This window comes from Bradysia coprophila, chromosome IV, assembly GCF_014529535.1.
Source record: "Bradysia coprophila strain Holo2 chromosome IV, BU_Bcop_v1, whole genome shotgun sequence".
NCBI classification, from domain to species: domain Eukaryota; kingdom Metazoa; phylum Arthropoda; class Insecta; order Diptera; family Sciaridae; genus Bradysia; species Bradysia coprophila.
This window is the reverse complement of record NC_050738.1, coordinates 10,751,992-10,776,755: the sequence shown is the minus strand read 5'-3', so window position 1 is coordinate 10,776,755 and position 24,764 is coordinate 10,751,992. Positions and strand designations below refer to the sequence as shown.

Below are 24,764 nucleotides of genomic sequence, written 5' to 3'. Positions count from 1 at the left end.
ACGCTGTGGGTATAATTTCTCTCTTGATCGAGTTTTATGAGGTTGTTGTGTTGGTGTTTTGATCGATTGGTTAATATTAATGTTAATTTGAATGGATTTTCTCGGAAAATTCGTCAGCAAACTCTTTGATCTGTTATGGATTATCGTGCGTGTGTGCTGACTTGACCTAAATTACCAATGATACAATTTAATGGCCTCTTCTGCAAGGTTTTTTATTTAGAAGAGACCGTAAGAAAATCGTTTTTTGACAATTTGTACCGACCACATTTTTTGTGAGCTTTCGTGTATAAGTTTTCGTCTCAATAATTCCTCCTTAGATCCACCAAAAGTTGATTAAAAATATCAAAAATTCAAAAAATTGTTCTCTTTATTCCAAAATGATTTTGCATTTACCCTAATTCGTCTCCTACTCATCGCATGTAATCGCTATTGTAGTCAATACCGTCAATACCAATCTCAAAACTTTCATTCTTCTGATTTCGTTCAATCAACGATGTTAAACAGAGTAAGTTATGGCTAATACAATGAACACAAAGCAATAAATCAAAAATGCGACACGATCGATAGCTGTAGCCAGAATAATGTAATCTTGCTGTATTGGACCTTTACTGCAGGACTGAATGATGTGATGATCGTCTGAAGTTACGTGCTCATCGAACGGTTGGTCACGTAGTTCTTCAGCTATTGGCTGTTTGGGAGCCTAAAGTGGATCGGTTTGGTAAAACAAATTTTAATAAGAGAAATCACCGAAATTTACCAGCCCACTAATTCGCTTTAAGCCCAACACTGTACCGAAGTATCCATCCAAAACTCTTTTCAGATACCATGGTATTGCTTGTGCTTGCTTCGTTTTAGATAAGTTGATTACGATCACAGAGATGATCATTGAGAATGACACCATATACAACGCACTGCTGTAAAAAAGAACTACGAACAATCAAACAGATTAGGAATTTAATGGTAATGAAGCTCGGTATACAACGAGTATTTTATCCAGAGCGCTAATAACAGATCGTGAAAATTCATGGAAATAATGAAGAAAGGTTGGGATGTTTACTGAGCTTTCCATGCAGCCATTTTGTTTTCTATACCTACCTACTAAAGGCGTGTGTATTGCCATTGACGGAAGCCTTTGCGCAAAATACGTTAGGAACGTCACAATGATCAATGCGTTGACTCCATTCAGAAGAATCTTTTCTCCGGATTGAGCTGGTAACCAAAAATTGGCGAGAGTCATCAAGATGACACCAACAGCTGGCGTAATAACAACAGTCTTATACATCGGTGATCGTCTCACCAATGTGAAATTAAATGTGACATCAAGATACGGTTCTGGATTTGGGATATAATATTTCTGATGGCGTGTGGCACTTGCTTTCGTCACTTCCCATTGATTATTTTCAGTACTAAGGTCTAACTCCACGCCCTTGTCATTTATTTGTAGATCTATTTGTTCTCCGTGATGCGTCCAAGACCCCATGAGAATTGTACACTCTTGCGTGTCAAACGGCCATAATCTCAAATCGAGTTGGCAAAAGCTTTGGTAGTGGGTCGGTGGAACCCACAATATATCGCCACTGCTTTGGACGATGCAATGAGAATTGCCGTACATGTCTGTCAAAGTACCTGTGGCACCATTGTACAATAAGAGATCGGGCTGTAATGGTAGATCATTACAGTAGATCAATGTCCTTTTTGCTACATATTTTAAATCAAATACCTGCCACAGTTCGTGGTCGGCCATATGCACGGATGTCAAACCGCCATAATCGGATTCTTTCCTGTTTGAATTGAAATAAATGTCTCATTAACACTCAATACACAGCTCTGCTTCTAGCATGAATAAAAGAAATATTCGCTGGCTTATCGTGCTAGAAGCAGTGCTATGCTCAATCCCAAATTTCTTGGAAGCGTAATCATTTCTAGAGAACGTGTTGGAATGATGCGCTCGACTGTTGAATTAAATTACCATTTCAGTTTTTCGTCCTTCCATTGCTGCAAAGAAAAGTAAATCATTAAACTTTCGAATCGCAGCCAAATTCCAAAAATTTCAAATTACCGACGCTAGCCATCCGTAAGCGCTAAATACTGACTTATCTTCGTCAAGTTCAACGTGTCTAATGGTTAATTTAACCGATACTACGGTCATGTTGTAGTGTTGTGCGGGTCGAGCAAATTTGTCATAGCCAATCAAAAGGTCTTTTTTCAAAAGGTCCGTGTAGGTGGCGTTCCATATTGGTTTTGAGGCTTAAAACGAAATTTAATGTTTAGCTAGTAAGGCGTAGAAACTACGGGCGACGACTTTGAAATAAGTGACATATTTCGTTTCAGATATATTTCAGCTGATCCACTCATACAAACAAAAGTGTTTTTACATCTTTAAAAGGTTTACCACTATAAGGCGCATTCCCCTACCTATTTTACCCGTGTAAGCAAGTTTAAGCACTTTTGTATGAGTGGATCAGCTGAAAAAACTGACATGCTTCACTTATTTCAAAGTTGCCTATCGTTATTATTCTTTACCTTACTAGGAATGTAATAAGGCCATTAGAGGGATTCTTTTGAATATCGGACCCATTTCGTCTAGGATGGATATATACATGGTTTAAAAGGTCTTTGCCAGTAGACCTCAAAACAGGCCTAACACAGTCTCGAGCCACACCTGGTTGCTGACGGAAGATCTCCGAAGCTGGAAAGATAGTGTTTTTTATCCGAATTTTTTGGCCGTTATAAATGGACGTTCCGGTTGAGAGGTGGCTTGTTCGGAAGCTGAGCTTAAGTACTTTCGGGTCATGCCTAGTTTGATTAGATTCATTGATATATGTTTGTAAAAAATGCAAGAATTTTTTTTTTTAAATCTGTGTGAACTTTAGACAGGTCTGGGCTGGTACTGATGACACTTAATGTGAACCTAAGATGCTAGTCGTAACATACATTGTCTAAGCTTCCCATTGATACCTCATTTGCAGTGCTGATGATTGCTTGCGAGTTTTACGAGTAGCGGTTGTACTAACATAAAATTATGTTATGTCGACAATCACCAGAACTGCAAATGAGGTATCAACGGAAAGCTTAGACAATGTATGTTACGACTAGCGTGTTAGGTTCACATTAAGCGTCATCAGTACCAACCCAGACCTGTATAAAGTTTACACAGATTTTTAAAATTTTTCTTGCACATTTTTGCAAACATATATCAATGAATCTAATCAAACTAGGCATGACCCGAAAGTACTTACGCTCAGCTTTCGAACGAGCCCACTCTCAACCGGAACTATCATTTATAACGGCCAAAAAATTCGGATAAAAAACACTATCTTCGGAGACTCTTCAAGACTGTGTGAGGCCTGTTTTGAGGTCTACTGGCAAAGACCTCTCAAACCATGTATCCATGTATCGCAGACGAAATGGGTCCGATTTTGATAGGTGGATTTTCAAAATAATCCCTCATTACTGTCCTAGGGCAAAGCCTTTACCAACCTCGTAAGGTAAAATAGCATATTATAACTGGGTAGTAAATAGTAATCTCGTATCACAGTGAGTAAAAGTACCTCGGGCTGCCAATTTTATGGAGTGTTGAGAGAATGTCAAAAATAGTGTGTTCCTATTGAGTTCAGTTAAATTTACTGATTAACTATAGTTAACTGAACTTTTACATACAAATTTTGACATATCGAGACCGGTTGAAAAAAATCTCTCTTTTTTCCGCTCTTTTAACACTCTATATAAGACAAATGAAAATTTCCTCTCTCAATGCACTTTCCCTATCGAGTACCTCTCTAGCAAGCAAACTAGTAAAATTAGTGTGGCGAAAACGTACAGTGTACGCTGTCATAGAAAATGTGATGTGTTGTCCTTTTTTGTGCTGTGCCCTCATTTTGGCATAGTTTAAAATTTGTTTTTCGATATTCCTTTACAAGGAACAGCACAGCAACTCCATCACTACAAATTTCAGTGTCATCAAAATAAGGTGGTATTTTGACTGTGCCACAACGTAATTCATTTGCTAGAGAGAGCATTGGTTTAACCGACGTCTATGAGACAATGTTCTATAAATGTTCTAATTTTCCTTTTAACAATCTAACATCTAGCATCAAACTATATTCCCATATGCGGCCATACCTTCACTGGACGTTGTCGCGAAGAGATGGCTCTACTCTTGTTAAATTGGGCTTTTTGAAGCTTAACCCTTTCCAATATTTTGTCGGAACACTTCCCCCAAACGATTTTACACCTAAATCTGCTTTTCTGTCATAGTAGGCCTTGATGCATTTTGTCAGCAAGTTCGAAAATCGAAATTTGTTAAAAAAAACATCTTTTGTTCAGCAATTTTGAATATTTTTGATCATACCAAATGTAATGGCGAATAAAGAATGCGATGTTGATTTGGAGACGGATTCGGAGTATCAGTTTAGTCTATTGGATTCCGATGATGAAGGGCTTGAAAATGATCTGATTTCGGATGATGACGATGAAGACGATGTATGTTTCGATTCAGAAGCTGATATTCCTCTGTCAGACCGGACGAATAAATGGGTACCATATACAGCTGAAAATCCAAAATTTCGAAAATTTAACTTTACAGTTCCGAATCCGGGATTTCAAATTCCTTCGCACGAAAGGCCCGTTGATGAACTTGGCTATTTTCAGTTATTTTTCACTGATGAAATTTTGCAAGAAATAACGGATGCGACCAATGCATACGCAACAATAAAAATAGTACGACCTCTACAACAGTTTTCCATTTGGCATACATGGGTCGACGTAACACTGACTGAAATGCAGGCATTTCTAGGTGTCATTCTCAATATGGCTCTTCATCATAAGCCGGAAATCGTTGATTACTTCTCGGATGATTGGTTGACAAAAATGCCATTTTTCAAAGACGTTTTTTCTCGAGCGAGATTTCTTCAAATATTTTGGATGCTTCATTTACCTGCGGATTCGTCATTAGCAAAACTACCTGGGTGGAAAACAAAATATTTGAGCGAATACATCGATAAAAAGTGTAGAGAACATTTTATTCCGAACAAAAATATCTGTATCGATGAAAGCACAGTAGGGTTCAAAGGACGAGTCTTATTTATGTGCTACAATCCCAACAAGCCAACAAAGTGGGGTATCCGAGTTTACTGTTTATGCGACTCGGAAACTGGATACGTTTATTGTCACGTCGTATATTATGGTCAAACGACAACTGATAGCTTGATCTTGCCGGAACAACCATTTACTTCAAGAATTGTATTACACCTTACAGACACACTTCTGAAATCAATACATGGATCGGGCTATCATTTATTTACTGATAGATTTTACACAAGCCCACATTTGGCTCTGGCACTTCACGAACAAAAAATTCATCTGACCGGTACCGTACAAACAAACAGAAAAGATTTTCCAGAAGAGCTCAAAAAAGCGAAGCTTTGTCAGTATGAAGTGAAAGCATTTCAAAAGAGTTGCAAAGTGATGGCGTTATCCTTCTCCGACAAACGAATCGTGTCAATGATCAGTACATATCACAACCCTGGCACAGAGACTGTTACACGTATTAGAAAGAAAGGTATATCTGAAACATACGAGAAACCGAAGGTGATTGTCGAGTATACTAAATACATGGGCGGAGTCGATAGAGCAGATCATTATTGCGGCAGTTACGCTTTCACTAGAAAGACATTGAAGTGGTGGAGAAAACTTTTCTTCTGGATACTCGAAGTTGCGATTGTGAACAGCTATCATCTAAATGCCATTGACAGAACAGAACGAAATTTATCGCCATTGAGTCATTTGAAGTATCGTAAGAATCTAATCAAGCAGTTAGTTGGGGATACCCGAAACGAGTCACGTAAGAGAGGTCGACCTGCAGCAGCTAATGAAGAACAACGTCTTGATGGCAAGTCTCATTTTATTATGCAAAAACCCAACAAATCAACAAAGGATTGCATCGTGTGCAGTGACAGAAAAACACCAGGTGGGAGGAGAGAAACAAGCTTTTATTGCGAAACATGTGTTCGACATCCGGGCTTACATCCTGGTATTTGCTTCAAGAAGTACCATACTCTTCGCAACTACAAATAATTTGAAGTTTATCCACAATTGTTGTAGGTCTCTTTTTGAGCGGGTACCACACTGTCAAAATATGTATTCCCATCAATAAAAGAGATTTCTACCATGTGTGCTTTTCATTCAGTTGCATTGTGGACTTCGCATTATTGAGAACCGGTTTATATTCTTGCATACAAATACAAGTAATTTGAAGTTTATCCACAATTGTTGTATGTCCGATTTTGTGCGAGCACCGCACATTGTCAAAATATGTATTCCCATCAATAAAAAAATTCTTCTCTTGCTGCAATAAACAAAACGTCGATCTTTATACTAGTTTGAATCACAAAATTTTGAAATACCAGATTCAGTAAACAATTCTCATCATGCTTATGTTTTATTAGACAGCAAATGTTTCAATAACTTTTGAAGTACAAGAATAATTTAGTTTGCAAGTACTTTTATTGCTGCAATTTGTTACTTTATCGCCTTACAACGCTGATTCTGACACAAAATTTTTATAATTTCCAATTTCTGTGACTGTAATTAGATGATTTTTTGTCAGCAAAAAAAAATAAAATTTTTGTTGAAGTTACATAAAAACAAATTTTCGAACTAGAAAATTCACAACTTTACGTAGGCCCATATTCACAATGCTACTTCGACAATTCGAAATGCGCAAAATTTAAACAAATGTATCGGAAAGGGTTAAATGCAGCCAATATACTTGAAAAACACTTTTTTCAATCGCTCAAGCCGTTATGGCTAACTCAATATAACTCAGATCTTTCACTTCTTAAAGAGATCTTTCACTTCTTACAAAATTTCCATTATTTACTTTTGCCGATACAGCCACAGCGCAACCTCTCGTTATTTTCTTTGAAAATATCTATTCTGCAGATTAAACACAAAAAAAAACTTTGGCTTAAATCACCACCTTATCCGCAAATGGTCCATCGGAATTTTATCATTTTTTTAATTTAGATTAAGAATATTATTGTAAAATAATAATTGCTTAGAATAATGTATCGAAATTGTTGAAATTCCGATGGTCCATCTATACAATCATGTAACGAGTCAAAGAAACAAAAATTTGAGTTTTAATTCAAACTTTATAATCGAATCGAACGAAAGTCGACGTAATTTTATTGCATTCGTTGGAAAGTTAGGAATGCCCGGTATTTTTATATCTTCCATACAAAGCATCATCAAATTATACTTTATTAAACATGTGGCCGTTGGTTATTTTCGCAATTTTAGATATAATAAGGTCTTTTGATTAGAATTTCCGGTAACGACTAAAAATATGAATTTTTTCTTTCATACACAAAACAAAAGTTATCGTTTAACGGCTGTGCGGCTGATAATATTTAACACGAAAGCGAGTCGAACTAATTTCTTTTTTTTTGTTTTATACAAATTTTGTTTGCTCGAATTTGTAAGTTATGTTATTTTCAGTGTGACAAAAATTGTAAATGTAGACTATACTTCTTCAGATGTGTGTTCTTACTTGGGTTGATTGACTGCCCACTACATATCCAACATAATCCAAATGCAAATAAGAATCGAAACATACTTTTCACTTTGTAAAAACCGTTTTTTCCTTTAAACAATTCCGTATTTCATATCAATAAATCAACTGGAATCAAAAGGAAAACAATTGAAAAGTTTATCCCAAGTCAATTTAATGAGACTAACAACTAAAAAATACGAAGTTCCGCTCAGTTATTCCTCACGACAGTCGACTGGTAACTAAAATCTGTGTGAAGAATATTTCGTCTCAGAATAATTTTTTTTGTATAAACATCAATTCAATCTCAACACACTTGATAACACTTAAAGTACTGCTTATACTGCAATAACGATATACGGTTTTATTGTTCACTAATTTCTTGTGTCCAGTATTATGTATAAGAGAATAAGAGAGCCACATTATGCCGTCATAAGTTCTGATAAAAGAAGAAATTTTAAGTAAAAAAAAGTATAGAAAAATGAATTTAAGAAATTAAACTGGATCAATTGAATCGACGAAAATGCTTTTATTAATAAGATAAAATAGTTCTCAGCAACTAAACTTTTATTGTAAGGTTTCATTCATAAATTACGTCCTGTAATTTTCATAAGATTCGCTCCACAAAATCTACGTACTAATAAACTATCTTGTCACATTTGACTTACTTCCCCCTACTCAGAACGAGATGTCATCTATGAACGACCCCTTGATTATGGATACATAACACATCATTACTAATAAGAATAAATTGACTTGCTAAGATGTCTCGAGATGATGGAGTAAGACCGAAACAGAATTATTATGTAAACGAAAGTGAGGAATTCGTCTACTGTGTCATTTTTGTCAAGGTCTTATGCACAGCACTACTCCTAGCATGAACACTGAATTGACAAGTGTACAGCACTACTCCTAGCACCAACACTGAAATGACAAATGTCAAATTTGGAGGCTTTAGCGGCTTTAGTGATAAGAGCTACAGCTTTTAGTATTGAGATTACTGTGATTCCATTAGCCTTCGAATATTTTTTGTGTTAGTGATAGTAGTAGTGGCAAGGCAGCAGTGCTGTTCTTATGTCATACCGAGCATTATTTTAACAATATTCCTCCTATTTTAAAATGTCCCGAAAGAAACGTATGCCAATGCAAATGCTTGCAACCTATATAGCTATGGTTCAGCATACGTTAATAGATTACGGCAGAGACCATATATAAATAGCCTATCACATAGTGCAAAGGGTCATAATTACACTTGTGTTAATAGACTATTTACACGGTCTCTTCTGTATGTAATATAACATGAAAGACAACCAATCGTTGAAAACAGCAACAAAATTTTTCAATTACTCTCCTTTTGCTTTGGAATAATCAAATTTTGATCGAAAACATTCACAATCTGCATCATACGTTATAGAATTAGTAAGTGGCCATTCACAAAGTACGCATGCATCTAAGACAGGGACTATTTTTGAGAAATCGGATTTCTCAAAAATCTCAAAAAATTCTCAAAAATCTCAAAAAATTTCTCAAATTCTTCAAAGTTTAAAACTTGGTTTAACAATGTAATTTTATGTGCAGACATACATAAACGTAACCAGAGAACTCGTACAGTCGAAAAAGAGTAAGAAGAAGTAATTAAAGCCTTCGATATTAATTTTTCAAGTATTTATCAAAACTAGCTGTCGAAATCAGTTCCAAAAACGTTTCAAATATTGTCTACATTGTTAGACACGTAACAAAGTTACTTTTCCTAAATTTTATTCAGAAGAATAAAAAAATATTTTGTAAAATTTTGAGAAATAAAAAAAATCTCAATTTTCTCAAAGAATTCTCAAAATTCTCAAAAAATTTCTCAAAAATAGTCCCTGATTCTAAGACAAAAGCCAGCGTTCCAAACACTTTCAAAAAATCGATGATGGTCTAAAATCCATCACTTTTAGCATGTACACTTTATGAACGGCGTATGACTTCATAAACAATAATTCACGTTTTCATGGATGTGAACCACGTATATCTCCAATATAACTATCGAATCTCTTAATTCTTTTACTTACTCGAGTGCTTCTAGCAGATTGATAAAAAAATCTTTAAGTTAATTAGGTTACTTCCTTTACTTGTATCGTGACTAGTTGAATGAATCATGTTGTCATTTGTTTTTACACTGGCCATTATCCATGTCCAGTTTCAGTACTCTTTTTAGAGCAGCACTCATGCTTGAAGTGCGACAATATTTTGTTGTTTTGAGGTGTAAGAAGTGTGTACTTCAAACCGAAGGCGAGCTATGGGACAAGTGGGTTGGCCTGTAGAGGCGCCACATTTTTTTCATAGTATTTCATAGTGCTTCATTCTCTGTAGCTTATTTTCATGTGAACCAACTTCACATTTGTCATTACTAGAGGTGTGCGCCGGCTGAAGCCGACACTTTTTTCATTGACCATTAACAAATAAAAATTGTTTAAAGCTACTAACTCAATTCTTACTGATCAATGAAAAAAGCCGGCGCACACCTCTAGTTATTACAGAACAAATGTCACCATATGAAGTTAGTTCGCAGTGACAGCAGTAATTTCATGACAGAATGTACTAAAATATGGAAAAACTATTACATTTCTTCTTAGTTTCTAAGCATCATTCTCCTCAAGGTTCTGAAAGAACAGGTTAAGACACATCTGACTTGATCACGAAGGCGGTGACACACAAATTTTGACAAATAGATACTATTTATTGAACATACTCATAACAGATTGTTTGAAGTGTCAACTTGAAGAAAAAAAAATGGTTTTTATCAAGTTGACATTTCAAACAATCTGTAATGAGTATGTTCAATAAATAGCATCTATTTGTCAAAATTTGTGTGTCAGCCGCCCTCGTGGGTGTCTTAACCTGTTCTTTCAGAACCTTGATTCTCCTATAGCCCACAAATTAAAAGAGCAAATTTTCAAGTAAGTTTCTATTCAAGTTTAATAGTTGATATTCCCTGATTAATTCGAAATCGAAGCTCACGGTGGGGCTGAACCAATTTTAAATAAAAAAGTCGGATAACCTCAACTTTTTTTTCATGAAATGTTAGCATGGGTTGAGTGTAGATTTAATATACATAAAAAATTAAAAAAATCACCGAGCCGTTTTTTAGAAAGTACTTTTCAACTGTTTGTAGACTGTCCCATGCATGTGTAGGACGTTTTTTTGATATGCTAAGCTAACGTAAGTATAGCCAGTGCTCTCAGCTTTCGATTAAAACCATACTTGCCGTATAAGTTTGGAAAGTTTAGCAACTACTGTCCCTACTGTGTGGTATAAAAAATGAGTGATTTTTGGAGCCAAATTATATTTTTAGTTTTTCTTTGTTTTTTTATTTTTTATTATTTAACAGAAATAAGATGAAAGAATAACAAAAATAAGGTTTTTCTTCAATTGTACAAAATAAAAATGTCTCTTACTCTCCATTTTTTATACCACACAGTAGGGACAGTAGCTGCTAATTGAGTAAAAGACATTCAATTGAAGTATTATCTTGAAATTTAATAATTTCGTTTTCGAGGGCTCCAGATTTGCGAGTAGAGTGAATTCGATTGAAAACTGAATCATCAACAGTACTTGTTATGGATCAAGTAAGGCATGTTTTTTATCGTTGATAAGCTTATTCATCAGACGACATAAATAGGCGCAAATAAGTTTGAAATAAGGCTACCAGAAAGGTATAGAAGTGGCCAAATTTCACTGAGGGTAGCGGAAAAATTAACTTCTCTGAAAATGTAACTTAAAAGAACATTTTCAAATTATTTTTTTCGCCATTTGAAAGAGTTTATTTACCGCGTCTAGAATCAATCTGGACTGGCTGGTTCGGTCACTTTGTCAAGGATGTATCACTCTTCGAAAATGGTGAAATTTTGACTTTCAACTGTTATTGCTCCGAGAGCAGATGATCGAAAGAAATATTTTTTACACAGTATATCTTAGAATTGTTCCCTCTACCGATCCCCATTAAAATTTGTGATCAGGCTGTGTCTAACTGCTTGTGGTAGCGCATCCACTGGTTCTCAGAAACGGCTCAGTGGTTCGAGCTAATTTTTTCCTGTGTGATGTTCTTGTCCATCACTCATTATAAATATGAAAAAAAATTATTGGTGGTCGGCGGTCCCTATTTAATCTCGTTTCAAACCAACCATATATGGTAATGCAAGTGGATTGCAGTGATGTTTTCTTCTTAACTCAACAATGGTGTGGGTTGGGTCCGTTGGGTCTTGTCAAGGCTGTATACTTTGGGGAGGTCACGCAGATCGCCATTTCATTAGATACGCGGGAACACACCTTTTCCATACAAACAAATTCACCAAAATTGAATTTGTATGCTATGGTGAAATTTTTGTATGAAACATGGTGTGTAACCCGCGTATCTGCATCTGCGTGACCTCCCCAAAGTATACAGCCTTGGGGTCTTGTCAGCACTTGTGATTTTCATTACCTCTGCTTACTAACCTTGATTCCAGTGAAATTCGAATTCAGTTCACTGGACGTCTGTCACTCAGTGAATGCGTTCCACATTATAATACTTTGTTATGACATTGTGCGGTTAAAATAAAATAATTTAATTTTTCATTACAAAGACTTGATCAACAAAGATTCACTATTAAAATGGTTGTTGACACCCAACAAAAAGACGGTGTATTGCCGAATCGAATGGGTGGTGGTCCCCACGGACTGGGTACATAGTTATTTCTGATTAACCAAAAACGTTGTCTTGTAAAAAAATAATTTCTCAAAAGGCGATCCGGACGACAAACAACTCCGTAAAGTTGAAAAGGAAATTCTCGTGCCGAAAATAATGCGAGAACGAGCCAAGGAAACACACTGCGCGGAGGTGGTGAAGGCATTTGAAACTTGTTGCAAGGCGAACAATGTATTGATGGTTGTAAACTGTCGGGCCGAAAACGATGCATTGAAAACATGTTTGGGACGTTGGTACAAAGATGCAAGTTTTATTAATGAGTGCACCGATATCTACTTGAAGGAACGCACTGAATACAGGACCAGTGGATTGACGAAGAAACAGAGAGCAAAGATAGCGGCGGAAAGTAATGGTCAATGAGGACGTTCGGTTATAGGACTCGTTCAGTCAATTTAGTTTCGTTTTTGTGATTTGCATTTTGAATTATATCTTAGCTTATTGTTACTGAAGTGAAATGTCGTTTGATTTTTCGTCGATTTATTCTGTCCGTAAAGTGATTTTCAAGGCTAATGCTCCTGCTGATAATTGAAACGTTTCATTGTCATTTCCGATGCTCGAAACATTTTCAAATTTTCCAGTAACCTCATTGGATCTGTTTCGTCGACTAAATGCTTCGGGTAGTAAATTTCAACGATCAGCAGATCCTGTAAAACGAAATCAGATTGTCAGAATGCGTCAAAAACTCAGTCCTGACAAAACTTCACCTTCTTTGATGTTTCCGATATTCGGTAATGGCCATGAAGTTGATTAACATTAAGATACTCCTGAGAATCGGATCGCTTTACCAGCACAATGTAACTGGCGTGGTAGTATCTCGGTCCTTTCTTGTAGAGCACTGAAACGAACAGAACGTTAAGCGGTCAATGAGAACAGAAAAATCCATTAAGGGAGCTTCAACTTGCACAGAATGTCATGAAATTACAATAATTTACGGCCACACTTACAAAAATCTCCGCCAAATTTCAGTCCACATTTGACAATCCAGTTCTTACTCCTCAAGTACGAGTAAGCCACAAAATGCGTCCAAAAGTGTGGCTTCAAACGACAAAATCTCGATAAAATATCGTTCGTGTCCAGCACCGTTCCTGCACTATCCAAAATTCGAAGACATTTCAATGTGCTGTGCAAGAAAAACGATTCCTCCAAGGTGAGCACAAGTGTTTCTTCGATGTGAAATGGATCGATTTGAACCGTTTCCATTGGATCGTTTTCTGGATCGCCTGCATCATCGGTCTTGTTGACTATGATTTCGGCTTTAGATTCACAACAATCGATCTGCTCTCTCCATTCACATTTTTTATCATAAATTTCCTTTGACACTTTCGTCGGAGCAATTTCACCTTTCCAAAGGACTTTCGGTGCGGCTTGCGTTCTGGAACCGATTCCGAAGGAACCGTTTTCGTAAAGTTTTTTAATTGATTCTGCATCAAAGACTTCAACGTTTATGCCAGTAAAGTAGCCGGCGAAGATATGCTCTGACTCAGCGTTAATGTCGTCCACGGGAAATGGATGAAAATCACTTTCTGCCTGATTCTTTCTGCGTCTCTTCGGTTGAGGAAACATTGTCTGATCGAAATAAGAAGGTCGCGATGTACACTTAAGTTGTTTACGTTTAATGAATTCGCGAAAAATATTCAAAAACAGCTGTCTCAACACTTGTTCCACTGGCTCTACTCGTTCTACTTCATTACCACATTCCACTGAACTCTGATATGTCAATGTGTTGCTGTCAAAATCATCCAAAACAATCCGAAAAGTACGTCGTTTCTCGTGTCACACGATAAAAAAAAGTCACAAGACCTACTACAAGACTCAGCTGGTTTGTCGTTCATAGTTTGTTGGCTGAAAAATTCATTTTACGTCGATTTTCGTGAAAAAAATAGTTTTGAAAGTGCAATAAAATGACTGACGTATCCGAAATGTTGTCGTCGTTGCCAGACGATAAAATTGGTAAGTTTTTCCTGCCTGCAGTATTCAATATTTGTTCTTTTATGCTCGTGACTGGATTTGGTGACAATGAAAAGTTTTCCGACTTATTATTCGGGAAAATTAGGATCTGCCTCTCGTTAAATTGAATTGCGTGCCATCCTTTGTGTTCTTGTTTAGTTGAACATCATTTTCCCATTGTTTTAGATATGATTGCTGCAACCAGTGTTTTGCAACAACAAGCTGGTGACATTCGCATCAATAAAATCAATTGGCAATCTTACATGCAGTAAGTGACAATAACTTTTGCCGTGACACCCACCCCGTGCCATTTTCATTGTGTTTTTCCTTCCAACTCAGATCTCAGATGATAAACAATGAAGATTACCAATGCATCAGTACGTTGGACAGCGAAAAGAAGACGCATTATCTCCAACAAAATTCGGATCAATGTGCCAAGACATTCTTGAACTTATTGTCGCACGTCTCCAAGGATCAAACCATTCAATACATTTTGGTCATGATCGATGATTTGTTGCAAGAGGACCGCTCGCGCATTCAAATCTTCCACGATTATGCATCGAAGCGTAAGGAGAATGTTTGGGGACCATTCCTGAATCTGTTGAACCGACAAAATGGATTTATCGTGAACATGTCGTCGCGAATTTTGGCGAAGCTCGCCTGTTGGTCGGGCGAACAAATGCCCAAGTCGGATTTGCACTTCTATTTGCAATGGCTTAAGGATCAACTAACTTTAAATGTAAGTTCAAGCGGTTGGGGTGAGTACGGTTATTCAGTTTACCGAAAATTTACTTACCAAGAAATGCTATTTGAAGCAATCGACACAACGTTTTCTTTACAATTTCAATATTTTTATGCCTCCCATTGTCTCACCTAATTCACCAATTATTTTCTCACGATTTTCTGTTAACCATTTATGTTCTTATGTGTCTTTGAATTTAACTTCTCGTCGTATTTAATAACATGCATGTTCAATTGGCTGTCTTGTGTTGAGTAATCTTTGGATCGGAAGTGATGGACGATAAGTTAAATCGATAAACTTGGTCTTTAGGCGATGCTCTTGTAACGAAAGGAATTCATCGAAATTTCGTACGAGTGCTACATATTCTGATATGTTAATTTGAAAACGTAAAGTTGATAAAAACAATGCAATCAATAAAAGGAATATCCTCGGGTCATTTATTAAATGGCAGAAGATTTCTAGAGTATAATGAATCATCGATCATCAAGTGTCTAGTTCTAGTCATGACTATTTTGAGAGATTTTTTTTTCTCCGAAAATGAACCGTGCCGATAGTATTGAGAATCATTGAATTAACCTTTTAGAAACGGCAATCGTGATATAATCATTAAATCTGTTACTTCTATTGTTCAAATGATCGCTTAGGGTTACATATAGAATCTTTTACTTCATTTGTTTTAACATTAATTTCACCATTTAAGACCTTATCAACGGTAGATCATTTCTTATTTTTGTCGTTGCTATCGATGACAGATGATCAGCTGTTTCTGAAAGGTTAATCTATTTGTTGATACCGATTTTGATAAGAGTAAAGAATCGAGCAAATCTTCATTTCATTAGAAATTAGGAGAACGAAATAGACGCTCGACGTGCGTGCATAAGGTCACGTTTTGAAATCCACCACCGTGTAAAGCCAAAATAACGCATAATATTTCTGTTTCTGCTTTTGAAGAGCTTTGGTGAGGTTTAAGCTTCTTTTGCATTCAACTGAAATCTTCATTTTTTACAATGTAATCAAAAAAAAATATCAAAGCTTGCGAAAGCTCTCCAAAGCACACGTATAGCATAGACGTTATTTTGGATTAATACGACAGTACAATACCAAGACGAAAAATATTTGACGAGGAACTGCTGATTTAAATAGCAATGTAAAGTTGACGATTTTTTTTTGTTTTCGACTCTTTTCGCATTGTCCTAAAATGTCAAACTTGCATTTGCTGCTGAATTTTCTCAATTGAATTGAATCAATCAGGGAAAATTGGTTGCAAATGCAAGTTTAACATTTTGTAACAAGAGTTGAAAACAAAAGAAATTTTTCGTTAACTTTACATTGCTATTTAAATCAGCTTTTGTCCTGTTTTTTAATGCGTGTAGGCCTAGGCCTGCTCTGACTCCTGGGAATGTGGGATATTGGGCTAATGAGATGTTTTTCTGGTCCGGAAGGCTTGAATATTGAACCCATGTCTTTTTTTAGAATTTAATAAAATACTTTAGTTATGGGGAGCGAGGCATTTGTACAAATATACGAACGCGTTGATTAGAAGAGAGAATAATGGTGTATATCTTCTTAACTGCTCTAACCAACGCTTTCGCACATTAGTTACTATATGCATAGTAAAGATTATGTCAAATTTTCTTTCAATTCGCTAGTGACGGCAGACTTTTCAAGATTTTTTTTTCAGAAGACACACTTTTTGTCCTAGAAAGTAAAACAAAAAGATTTCAAAAAATGAAGGATTGATATGTAGGTAATATTATGTGGCTGGCGGGGAAAAGTGTATCCGCAACCTTTCTGAAGTGGCAAGCGTATCAGAACAAAATCATTGAATCTGTCTAAAATATCTCTCCTAGTGTTTGATACGAAATCTATTCCTTCAATATTTTTAACATACATTTTGCTATAATAATAATTATTATTAGTAGTCGTTTCTACGAGGTTGTCTTTTGGATTTGTTCTCATTAGTCATTAGTCCAAAACACAGTCGTAGCTTAAGCTTAATTCAGTTCATTTAAATACAAAAACAAACCTTTTCAGTTATTTATTGAAGCCAGTCACGACAGAGTAAAATAAACCATGCAGGAGCGGTTCATTTTCGAAACGTCAATACACTAATACTGATATAGGTCCCCAGTCAAATCAAGCGCTCCTGCTTGGTTTACTTTACTCTGCCGTGAGCCAGCTCAATAAACCTGTTAAAAATTCGAGTTTTTTTTAACAAAGAAAATCGATTTTCGTGAAATTTTTTAGGAAACTCTTTAAACGTACAGCGACGAACATTCTAAATGCAGCCTCTGACTGTATGGAATTATTGATTCCAATATTACTAGTGTTTTGAATGTCAAATGTCAGTGGACTATTTATTGGTTTTCCGAAGGCAGATGTAGAGTGGAAGTAATGCCATTCAGACGCTCTATGACATCATCACCACGCTATATTTACCTGGGTTTTCCCACTCATATGCGCTCATTCGACAAGTATTTACAGCCGTATAACATTAATGTGTCTTGACTTGACGCTTGAAACAATGAGATGGGAAATGTCAAAATTATCGAAAACTAAAATTTCTTTGATTGGCTGGTTTTAGAATGTTACAATTGTTAAAAATTTCCTATGTGTAGAATGAGCACCAGCTGAATATCACCAGCTGGATCTACTAACACACACTTATTGTATGATAAGCAATCAAAACACATTCTTATGTGCGCGCATAGATGACGTTAACGTAGAAATGCACTGTGTGTAGGTTGTATTTGAATTATTTACAATGCAAAGTGTTTTTGTTTGTACACCAGTTGGTGATATTCAGCTGGTGTTCATTCTGCATATAGGAAACTTTTACCAATTGTAGTCACTGTAAGCTCGGTCTTTAGTTAGGGTGCTCGCAATAATATGCAGTTGATAGGCAAGAAATCTAATGTATCTGTATACTACACAATACAGTGAATATTTTATTATTAAAATATAAAATGCATGCATGCTCTAATGCTAATTAACTTTTACTATTCATATATGCTGTTTTATGTAACTAACCAAAAATGATTATATATTTAACCAAAGATGATGAACTGTTGTATTGTTGTTGTTGGGCATGTGAGTGGCAATGTGACTTTTTCAAACTAAACCGAACGCACTACCAATTATGTATGTGACTTCATCAACGAAGATGTTCCATATCGTTCAGATATTATATTATTATCCATCAGTTTCTGTTTCTAAGTATTTTTATTGTTCATTTTTTTGCACACATACACACACACAAACACGCATACACATACTCCTAATCAGTTTTTGATTTGCACTTTATTGACAGTGTTTTTACTTATATGCCAATTTTTGTATTTTTCCAACTAAATTTAATTTCCACAGATTTTTTTTAACTTTCCACCAATTAGTTTTCAGATTGACAATATTGAACAACTACACACAATACAAAAACATTATTTTGTTTGTAGCTTTTGTTTTTTTCAATTTACTTTGTTCCTTTTGCGTACACCCTAATCCCTAATGTTCTGCACATTAATTGCGGGTTATGGCAAAAGGAACTGAAGAATTTTCTTCGTAAAGGCTAAGACCTACATAAAAGAAATGGCTGAATTGTCCAAACGTATTCAAGCGTCGCACGGCCATCATCATGGCACCTACCATCATCATCAACAACAACAACAACAACATCACGTTGTTGAACGGTATAATCAGATATCGAGCAGCATAGATGAAAGTACACCTAGCACAGCAAATGTGCCCAAACCTTTATCGGTAGTTTGACAAACCAATTTTCTTTATAACTTTTCTTTAAAAAAAAATAAAATTTTCTTGTTCGTTTCGGAAAAGAAGAGAAGGATAAAGAAAATGCAGTTTATCGAAGCAGCTTTCTAGAGTTGGTTTAATGCGGGACTCTATTGTGGTATTTTAATAGAAACTAATGAAATAGATTTAGTGTAATTATTACAACCACTTCTGATTAACTATTGGATTTACTTAAATTTAGTTGCACGTTTAATTTTGGTGAAAGTTTAACTGGTGGCAATGTAGATATTGAATTATAAACAGAAACCTTTGACTATAAAAAAATTCTTGAATGTTGGAAACTCAATGTGAGTTCATACCAACATATGACCAAAATGTCTTGGGAGTCTCCAAAGATAGTTCTTAACAATTCTACAAAGGAAATTCAAAATTCTTTTGTGGAGCTTTCGCATATTATGGCAGCACTATCCAAGGTGGAAAAACGTTTTTCTACAACCTTCATTTTTGATCCCGACAAGCAATCTGACGAGGATAGCAATAGTGACACTATTAGTGTACATATCTTGGCCGACACATATTGAAGAAAAATTGGTAAATTGGTATCAAAATGAAGGTATTGGTGACAACTAAAGAATGAAATTGAACGAAATTTGTTTTGAAAGGGCTGTCGTGCCTGATAAGTCAAAGTTTCTGATTTTCAACTTGTCTGGCATAACAGGCCTCTCAACAAAAATTGTACATTACTGTCTTGTTGGGACATTTTTTGTTGGGGGATGTGGGGAGGTTGTATTTAGAGCCGAAGCCGAGCAATGCATCCCACACGCATCAACAAAAAATTTCCCAGCAAGACAGGACGATACTTTGTTGTTTTTTGACCAGAAAATGCGAATAGCCGGTTCTGAGCAAGACAGTTATGACACATTTTCTGGCCGCAAGACAACAACGCGCCGTACTGTCTCATTTTTTGTAATTTACTATTTTCGTTTCTTTCGTTATTTGTGACCAATATCTTCATTTGCACACCAATTATTTTCGTATCGATATCAAGTAATATTTCGGCACAGGTTTTGAACAGTGGCCGTATGCCATAAGTTATGAGTGACTCGGTTACGTAATATGTAACTGCTACGCAGTAGAATTGAGTTAAAACTAAGATGAGAAAATTCTGAAACTGTGCGAAAGATAAGTAGATTCCCTTCGATACACGATCTAACTAACTAAAAATGCTTTTAATTTCACGTCTACAAACGACACACATGACACACAAAATTTAAGATTATGGAAATCAAAATGACAAAGTAAATAAATTGTGAGCATTAGTTAGCACGACCAGACTCTTCTGTTCAGTACCAGATTGAACTTATTTCCAAATAAAATTTGAAGTGGTTTGAAGTGAAGTCCTTCCGCCGGTCCTTTAGACTCTGAAACATTGTAGTCGACATTTGCAAGTGATTCAACTATACCATGTGCCATGATCCAGTGAATGTAGTTATATGAAACAAACATCTTGGGTTTGGTCTGATTTGAGGTATAATACGATAGCGGGAGCTGTCAGTTCCACGTCTTTAGTAACAGATGGATACACAAAATTTTCTCTTTATCACTCACCGGTTATTTCTATCTACACTGTTGACAACAGCTGATTAGATTTATCTGGTGATCCGCTGTTTCATTCCCTTCCCTTAGCCTATGGGTGACAGGTCCCAAAGCGACAATTTCGGTAGGTTTTACAACATAGTCAGAAAACATAGATTTTGTCAACACAGAAAGGTGGAAAATGACCCCTCCCATTCACTGGTTTTTTCTTTCCTTCAATTCACTTTTACCGTAATTGCAGGCTCAAAAATATCGTGAGATAAAGCTAGTAAATAGTTAAGGACAGTTTTTGTTTCGATTATCCAATCAGTTGCAGTTTCATAAAATCCAGAATGAATTATACCTCAACCACATTCCGGTCTAACCGACTCTATTGTTTTATCTTTTTGGTGATAAGAACTGCATTTTCTTTACCTTCTCTGTCTTCGATTTACAACCTTAATTTGATCTGGTTAACAATTAGTAGACAACATTAAGGCCTGCTTAACGCACTAATATCTTTTCGCTGAAAACATGGCTATTTAACCGTAAATCACATTCACAATTCGCTAATAATTTCCAATTTGTTCAACAGAGTAACGAGTACATCCAGTCGGTAGCTCGTTGCCTCCAAATGATGTTGCGTGTTGACGAATACCGTTTAGCATTCGTCAGTGTCGATGGTATCAGCACTTTGGTTGGCATCCTTTCAGCTGGAGTCAATTTCCAAGTGAGTCTTCACGAAATCGTTTGTTCGAGTTCATGCGCTTCTATTGTCAATTTTTCCATTCGACAGGTTCAATACCAACTGGTATTCTGTTTGTGGGTGCTGACCTTCAACTCACTGTTGGCTGAAAAGATGAACAAGTTCAATGTCATCCCAGTGATGAGTGACATTTTGAACGATTCGGCCAAGGAAAAGGTCACTCGCATCATATTGGCGGTGTTCCGTAACTTGATCGAAAAGCCCGACGACTTGCAAGTAGCCAAGGAGCACTGCATTGCAATGGTCCAGTGCAAGGTATTGAAACAACTGTCCATCCTGGAGCAACGCCGTTACGACGACGAAGATATCAGCGGCGATGTTGAATTTTTGATCGAGAAATTGCAAAGCTCTGTTCAAGATTTGAGTTCGTTTGACGAATATGCCACGGAAATCAAAAGCGGACGGTATGTTTAGATCGTACGCGGTCTGTTCCGATGGTTGGGTTAAAATTGTTTTTGCTATTGTCTAACTTCAGTTTGGAATGGTCACCAGTTCACAAATCAGCCAAATTTTGGCGTGAAAATGCTCTACGTCTTAACGAGAAGAACTACGATTTGTTGCGTATTTTGATCCATTTGTTGGACACTTCAAAGGATCCGCTTGTACTATCCGTAGCCAGTTACGACATTGGCGAATACGTTCGTCACAATCCCAGAGGAAAGAAGTAATGACTGATCGTTCATTCGTATTCTCATTGGTGTCTTTTGTGACCGTTTGTTCTTATTGTAACATTCTAGTGTAATTGAGCAACTTGGCGGCAAACAATTGGTAATGCAACTCTTGAGCCATGAAGATCCCAACGTTCGCTACGAAGCTTTGTTGGCCGTTCAGAAATTGATGGTGCACAATTGGTGAGTTTTGCTTTTTTTCGGTTTTACAGTTAGAGTCACTGAGATTTCAGCATGACTTTGATTCAACTGTTTTTCAGCTGATGCACACAAACAATCAAAACTGTTTATATGCCTTTATACGGTTTTACGACTACCACGCGCATGCGTGTAGCAGTGTAGCAACTTCAACCAAATAAACAAGTATAAATAGTTTTGATTGCATGGGTGGATCAGCTGAAAAACATCTGAACCAAATTCACACTGATTCACTGCATCTGACTGTACTTTGGCAATCAGCAAATATGAGAGATTATCTCTCTGAGGATCTATTTCCCATAGAAGAAGATCGAATTCTCCTGTCGTCGAAATGGACAGTCTCTAGCTTCACATTCTATTGCGTTTTGAGGATTGAGACCTGTCATTGCGACAAATTGAGGAGTCATTTTTAACGAAGGGTAATGTCCTAGGAGTAATGACTTACGATTTTCTCATTTTGAAAAACAGGGAATACCTTGGCAAGCAACTTGAAAAGGAAAGCGAAACAAAACCGACTTCAGGTGGCTCAGCGCCGATTTCCGGAAAGGCCTAAATTATGAGTTATGTAGAGCAGAGAAAACGTTTTTAAAAATGCGTCACATTCATTTTAAATGGAGAACAGCTAATTAGTAAATGCAAATTTAAACGAAAAAAAGAAAAAAAAAATATTGAAAAATGTTAAAGAATTTGATGTGTAAATGAAACAAAGCAAAAAAAAATATCTAAATTTATCCCTCTTGTAAATATCTAACTGAACATTCCATGTAATTCGTTTTGGGAATGGTTGTTTGTAGCAGTGATTTTATATACTTTACTTCTCTCCTTCGTAGTGAAGTTGCAATTTTTTTTTCTTGTTTTTTTTTTGTTTCCTTGCTCGATTCAATAATCGTCTGTTTAAATGTAATTTGTAAAAAAGAGAAAAGAGTATTACTTAACTATATACTTTTAGAAAATTCAATAAGAAATCGTTATGTGCAAATTTATTTCTAACTGCGATTGACATTTTCGATTGCGTTTTTCATTTTGATGCATACGTGTTATGTGTGTAATTAACAAAATTATAAATAAAGAAATTACAAATAAACACAATTGGTCACTTGTCACTTACACTGATTGATTGGACGATTATTTACAACTTTCCTCCTTTATCAATTCTGAACCTTTTAAACGGCTGCTAGGAATTTCGCGCCGCGTCATTCACAATAATTGAGAAAATGACACATTTTGTATAAGGAAACGGGCATTTGTTGAACTAATCGATAACGATAGATAGTTTTTGACTCTTAAAGCATTCTCTTTGGCACCAACTCACCATTTCTGTCATATTTTGCGCTTTGCGGGATGAAAGTAAAACCATGAAATCGAAACAGAATTTCGCTTCATTTTATTGGAAAGTTGTTGCACCGGTTTCGATCGGTTTGTTACCGAAGTCACCGAAGTAGACGCGACATTAAGTAATACGAAGGACGTGATCTTTTACAGGTGAGAACTGAGAACCTAAAAATAAGAGTTTAGACTCAAGAAGTTGGATCCATTTTAACTGACAGTGAATGGTGTAATGTCATAAAATAAACTTCCACTTTGGAACATACAGAAAATTGTTTTCTTTCTTTACGGTAGGACAAATTAAAGAAAGTCGTATTTTCTCCTACAGTATTGTCTTGGTGGGAAATATGTTGAAAATAACACGGAAAATTCGGCAAATTCGACATTTGTTGTGTGCTGCATATATTTGCTGCAGACTGAATAATGTGTTGTATTACAATAAACATGTAATATGAATATTTTCAAAATATAGTTCCGGCAACAATATTATTCAGCTCGTAGGAATATTGTGAGGTTCCCAGGTATATATTTGCTGTGTGCTGAATTATATCTTCAAATTAGTTGTGGGATGTATTACTTAACTTTACCTGCATGCCGAATATTGACTAAATGGTACTATCGAACTATACCTGCATGCTGAATATTGACTAAATGAATAAAGTCGTCTGTATTTAGAATGAAATAAAAGGAAGATCTCACGAACATACGCATAAAGATGATTATCAAATCTAATTTTATTCCTTCATTTAAAGTTATTTCTATTTTTACCGAATTAATATGCAATGATAATGTTACATTTATGTATTTCAATAGAAATTTTGACGAACGAACTTTTAAATCCATTTTCGGTGTTAAAGGCTTTTGAAATGTTAACAGAAATAGTTGGTGGTATTCAGCAATATTTGTTTATGTGCTGTTCGTTTGACAAGAGGATCGCCACGGTTCAGCAGGGGGTTTTGAACATTTGTTTTATACACGTCGGCACACGTGCTCTTGTCAGATTCAAGATTCTTTTTACGAAGGTTACGCAGATTATACTTTGTGAAAAAGGCCAATACCTTGCAAATATGTCACATCTTGGACAGAATTTGACATTGCAATATCTGCAACATGAAAAAACTAAATGTTCGAAACCCCCTGAAACCACGTGCTTCCACCTACGTAATATACACAAACTAGGTGAGCCAATCTTAATTTATTAATTCGCGTAATAGATGCTCACTATTAATGTGAACAGTTTTTTTGTAGAACGATTGAAAAAAACCTCTAATTCAGAACCAGGCTCAGAATTAAAATAATAATATCCGATGACATTGCTTAGTGGGGAGAAGTACTACATTTCATAGAAAATAAATTCAATTAAATGTTGTTGCATAACCCAATAACCCATTCTAAATACGGACGACTTTATTCATTTAGTCAATATTCAGCATGCAGGTATAAATATGCCTGTGTGCTGCATAAAGCAAAGTAACAACGGTTCGAAATAAGACTGCCACTATATGCAAGCAGTA

General features: G+C 36.0%; 4 protein-coding genes across 5 annotated transcripts; 2 read left to right on the top strand and 2 right to left on the bottom strand.

The window, feature by feature from the left end:
* Positions 1-349: 349 nt before the first annotated feature.
* On the bottom strand, positions 350-7,860 carry LOC119066204 (acetylcholine receptor subunit alpha-like 2). The gene is made up of 7 exons (XM_037168523.1): positions 7,553-7,860; positions 2,060-2,247; positions 1,970-1,995; positions 1,721-1,781; positions 1,096-1,657; positions 758-927; positions 350-700 (listed from the first exon to the last, which is right to left on the bottom strand). Exons 1-7 carry the CDS (start codon positions 7,614-7,616, stop codon positions 497-499), a joined length of 1,275 nt encoding a protein of 424 aa, XP_037024418.1. The 5' UTR covers positions 7,617-7,860; the 3' UTR covers positions 350-496.
* Positions 7,861-12,086: 4,226 nt separating this feature from the next.
* Positions 12,087-12,730, top strand: LOC119066201 (COX assembly mitochondrial protein homolog). Its single transcript, XM_037168521.1, has 2 exons — positions 12,087-12,257; positions 12,319-12,730. Exons 1-2 carry the CDS (start codon positions 12,188-12,190, stop codon positions 12,639-12,641), a joined length of 393 nt encoding a protein of 130 aa, XP_037024416.1. The 5' UTR covers positions 12,087-12,187; the 3' UTR covers positions 12,642-12,730.
* On the bottom strand, positions 12,730-13,985 carry LOC119066197 (tRNA-splicing endonuclease subunit Sen2-1). Its single transcript, XM_037168516.1, has 3 exons — positions 13,226-13,985; positions 12,986-13,116; positions 12,730-12,925 (listed from the first exon to the last, which is right to left on the bottom strand). The coding sequence occupies exons 1-3, from the start codon at positions 13,842-13,844 to the stop codon at positions 12,788-12,790; spliced, it is 888 nt and encodes a 295-aa protein (XP_037024411.1). The 5' UTR covers positions 13,845-13,985; the 3' UTR covers positions 12,730-12,787.
* A 32-nt stretch (positions 13,986-14,017) lies between these two features.
* Positions 14,018-22,499, top strand: LOC119066194 (V-type proton ATPase subunit H). 2 transcript variants are annotated; one of them, XM_037168510.1, is made up of 9 exons: positions 14,042-14,231; positions 14,415-14,496; positions 14,568-14,967; positions 18,535-18,726; positions 20,888-21,022; positions 21,089-21,462; positions 21,534-21,722; positions 21,796-21,909; positions 22,393-22,499. In XM_037168510.1, the coding sequence occupies exons 1-9, from the start codon at positions 14,183-14,185 to the stop codon at positions 22,475-22,477; spliced, it is 1,620 nt and encodes a 539-aa protein (XP_037024405.1). In that variant the 5' UTR covers positions 14,042-14,182; the 3' UTR covers positions 22,478-22,499. The 2 variants fall into 2 exon arrangements, with proteins under 2 accessions (XP_037024406.1, XP_037024405.1); XM_037168511.1 differs by lacking the exon at positions 18,535-18,726 and having other exon boundaries at positions 14,018-14,231.
* Positions 22,500-24,764: the final 2,265 nt, after the last annotated feature.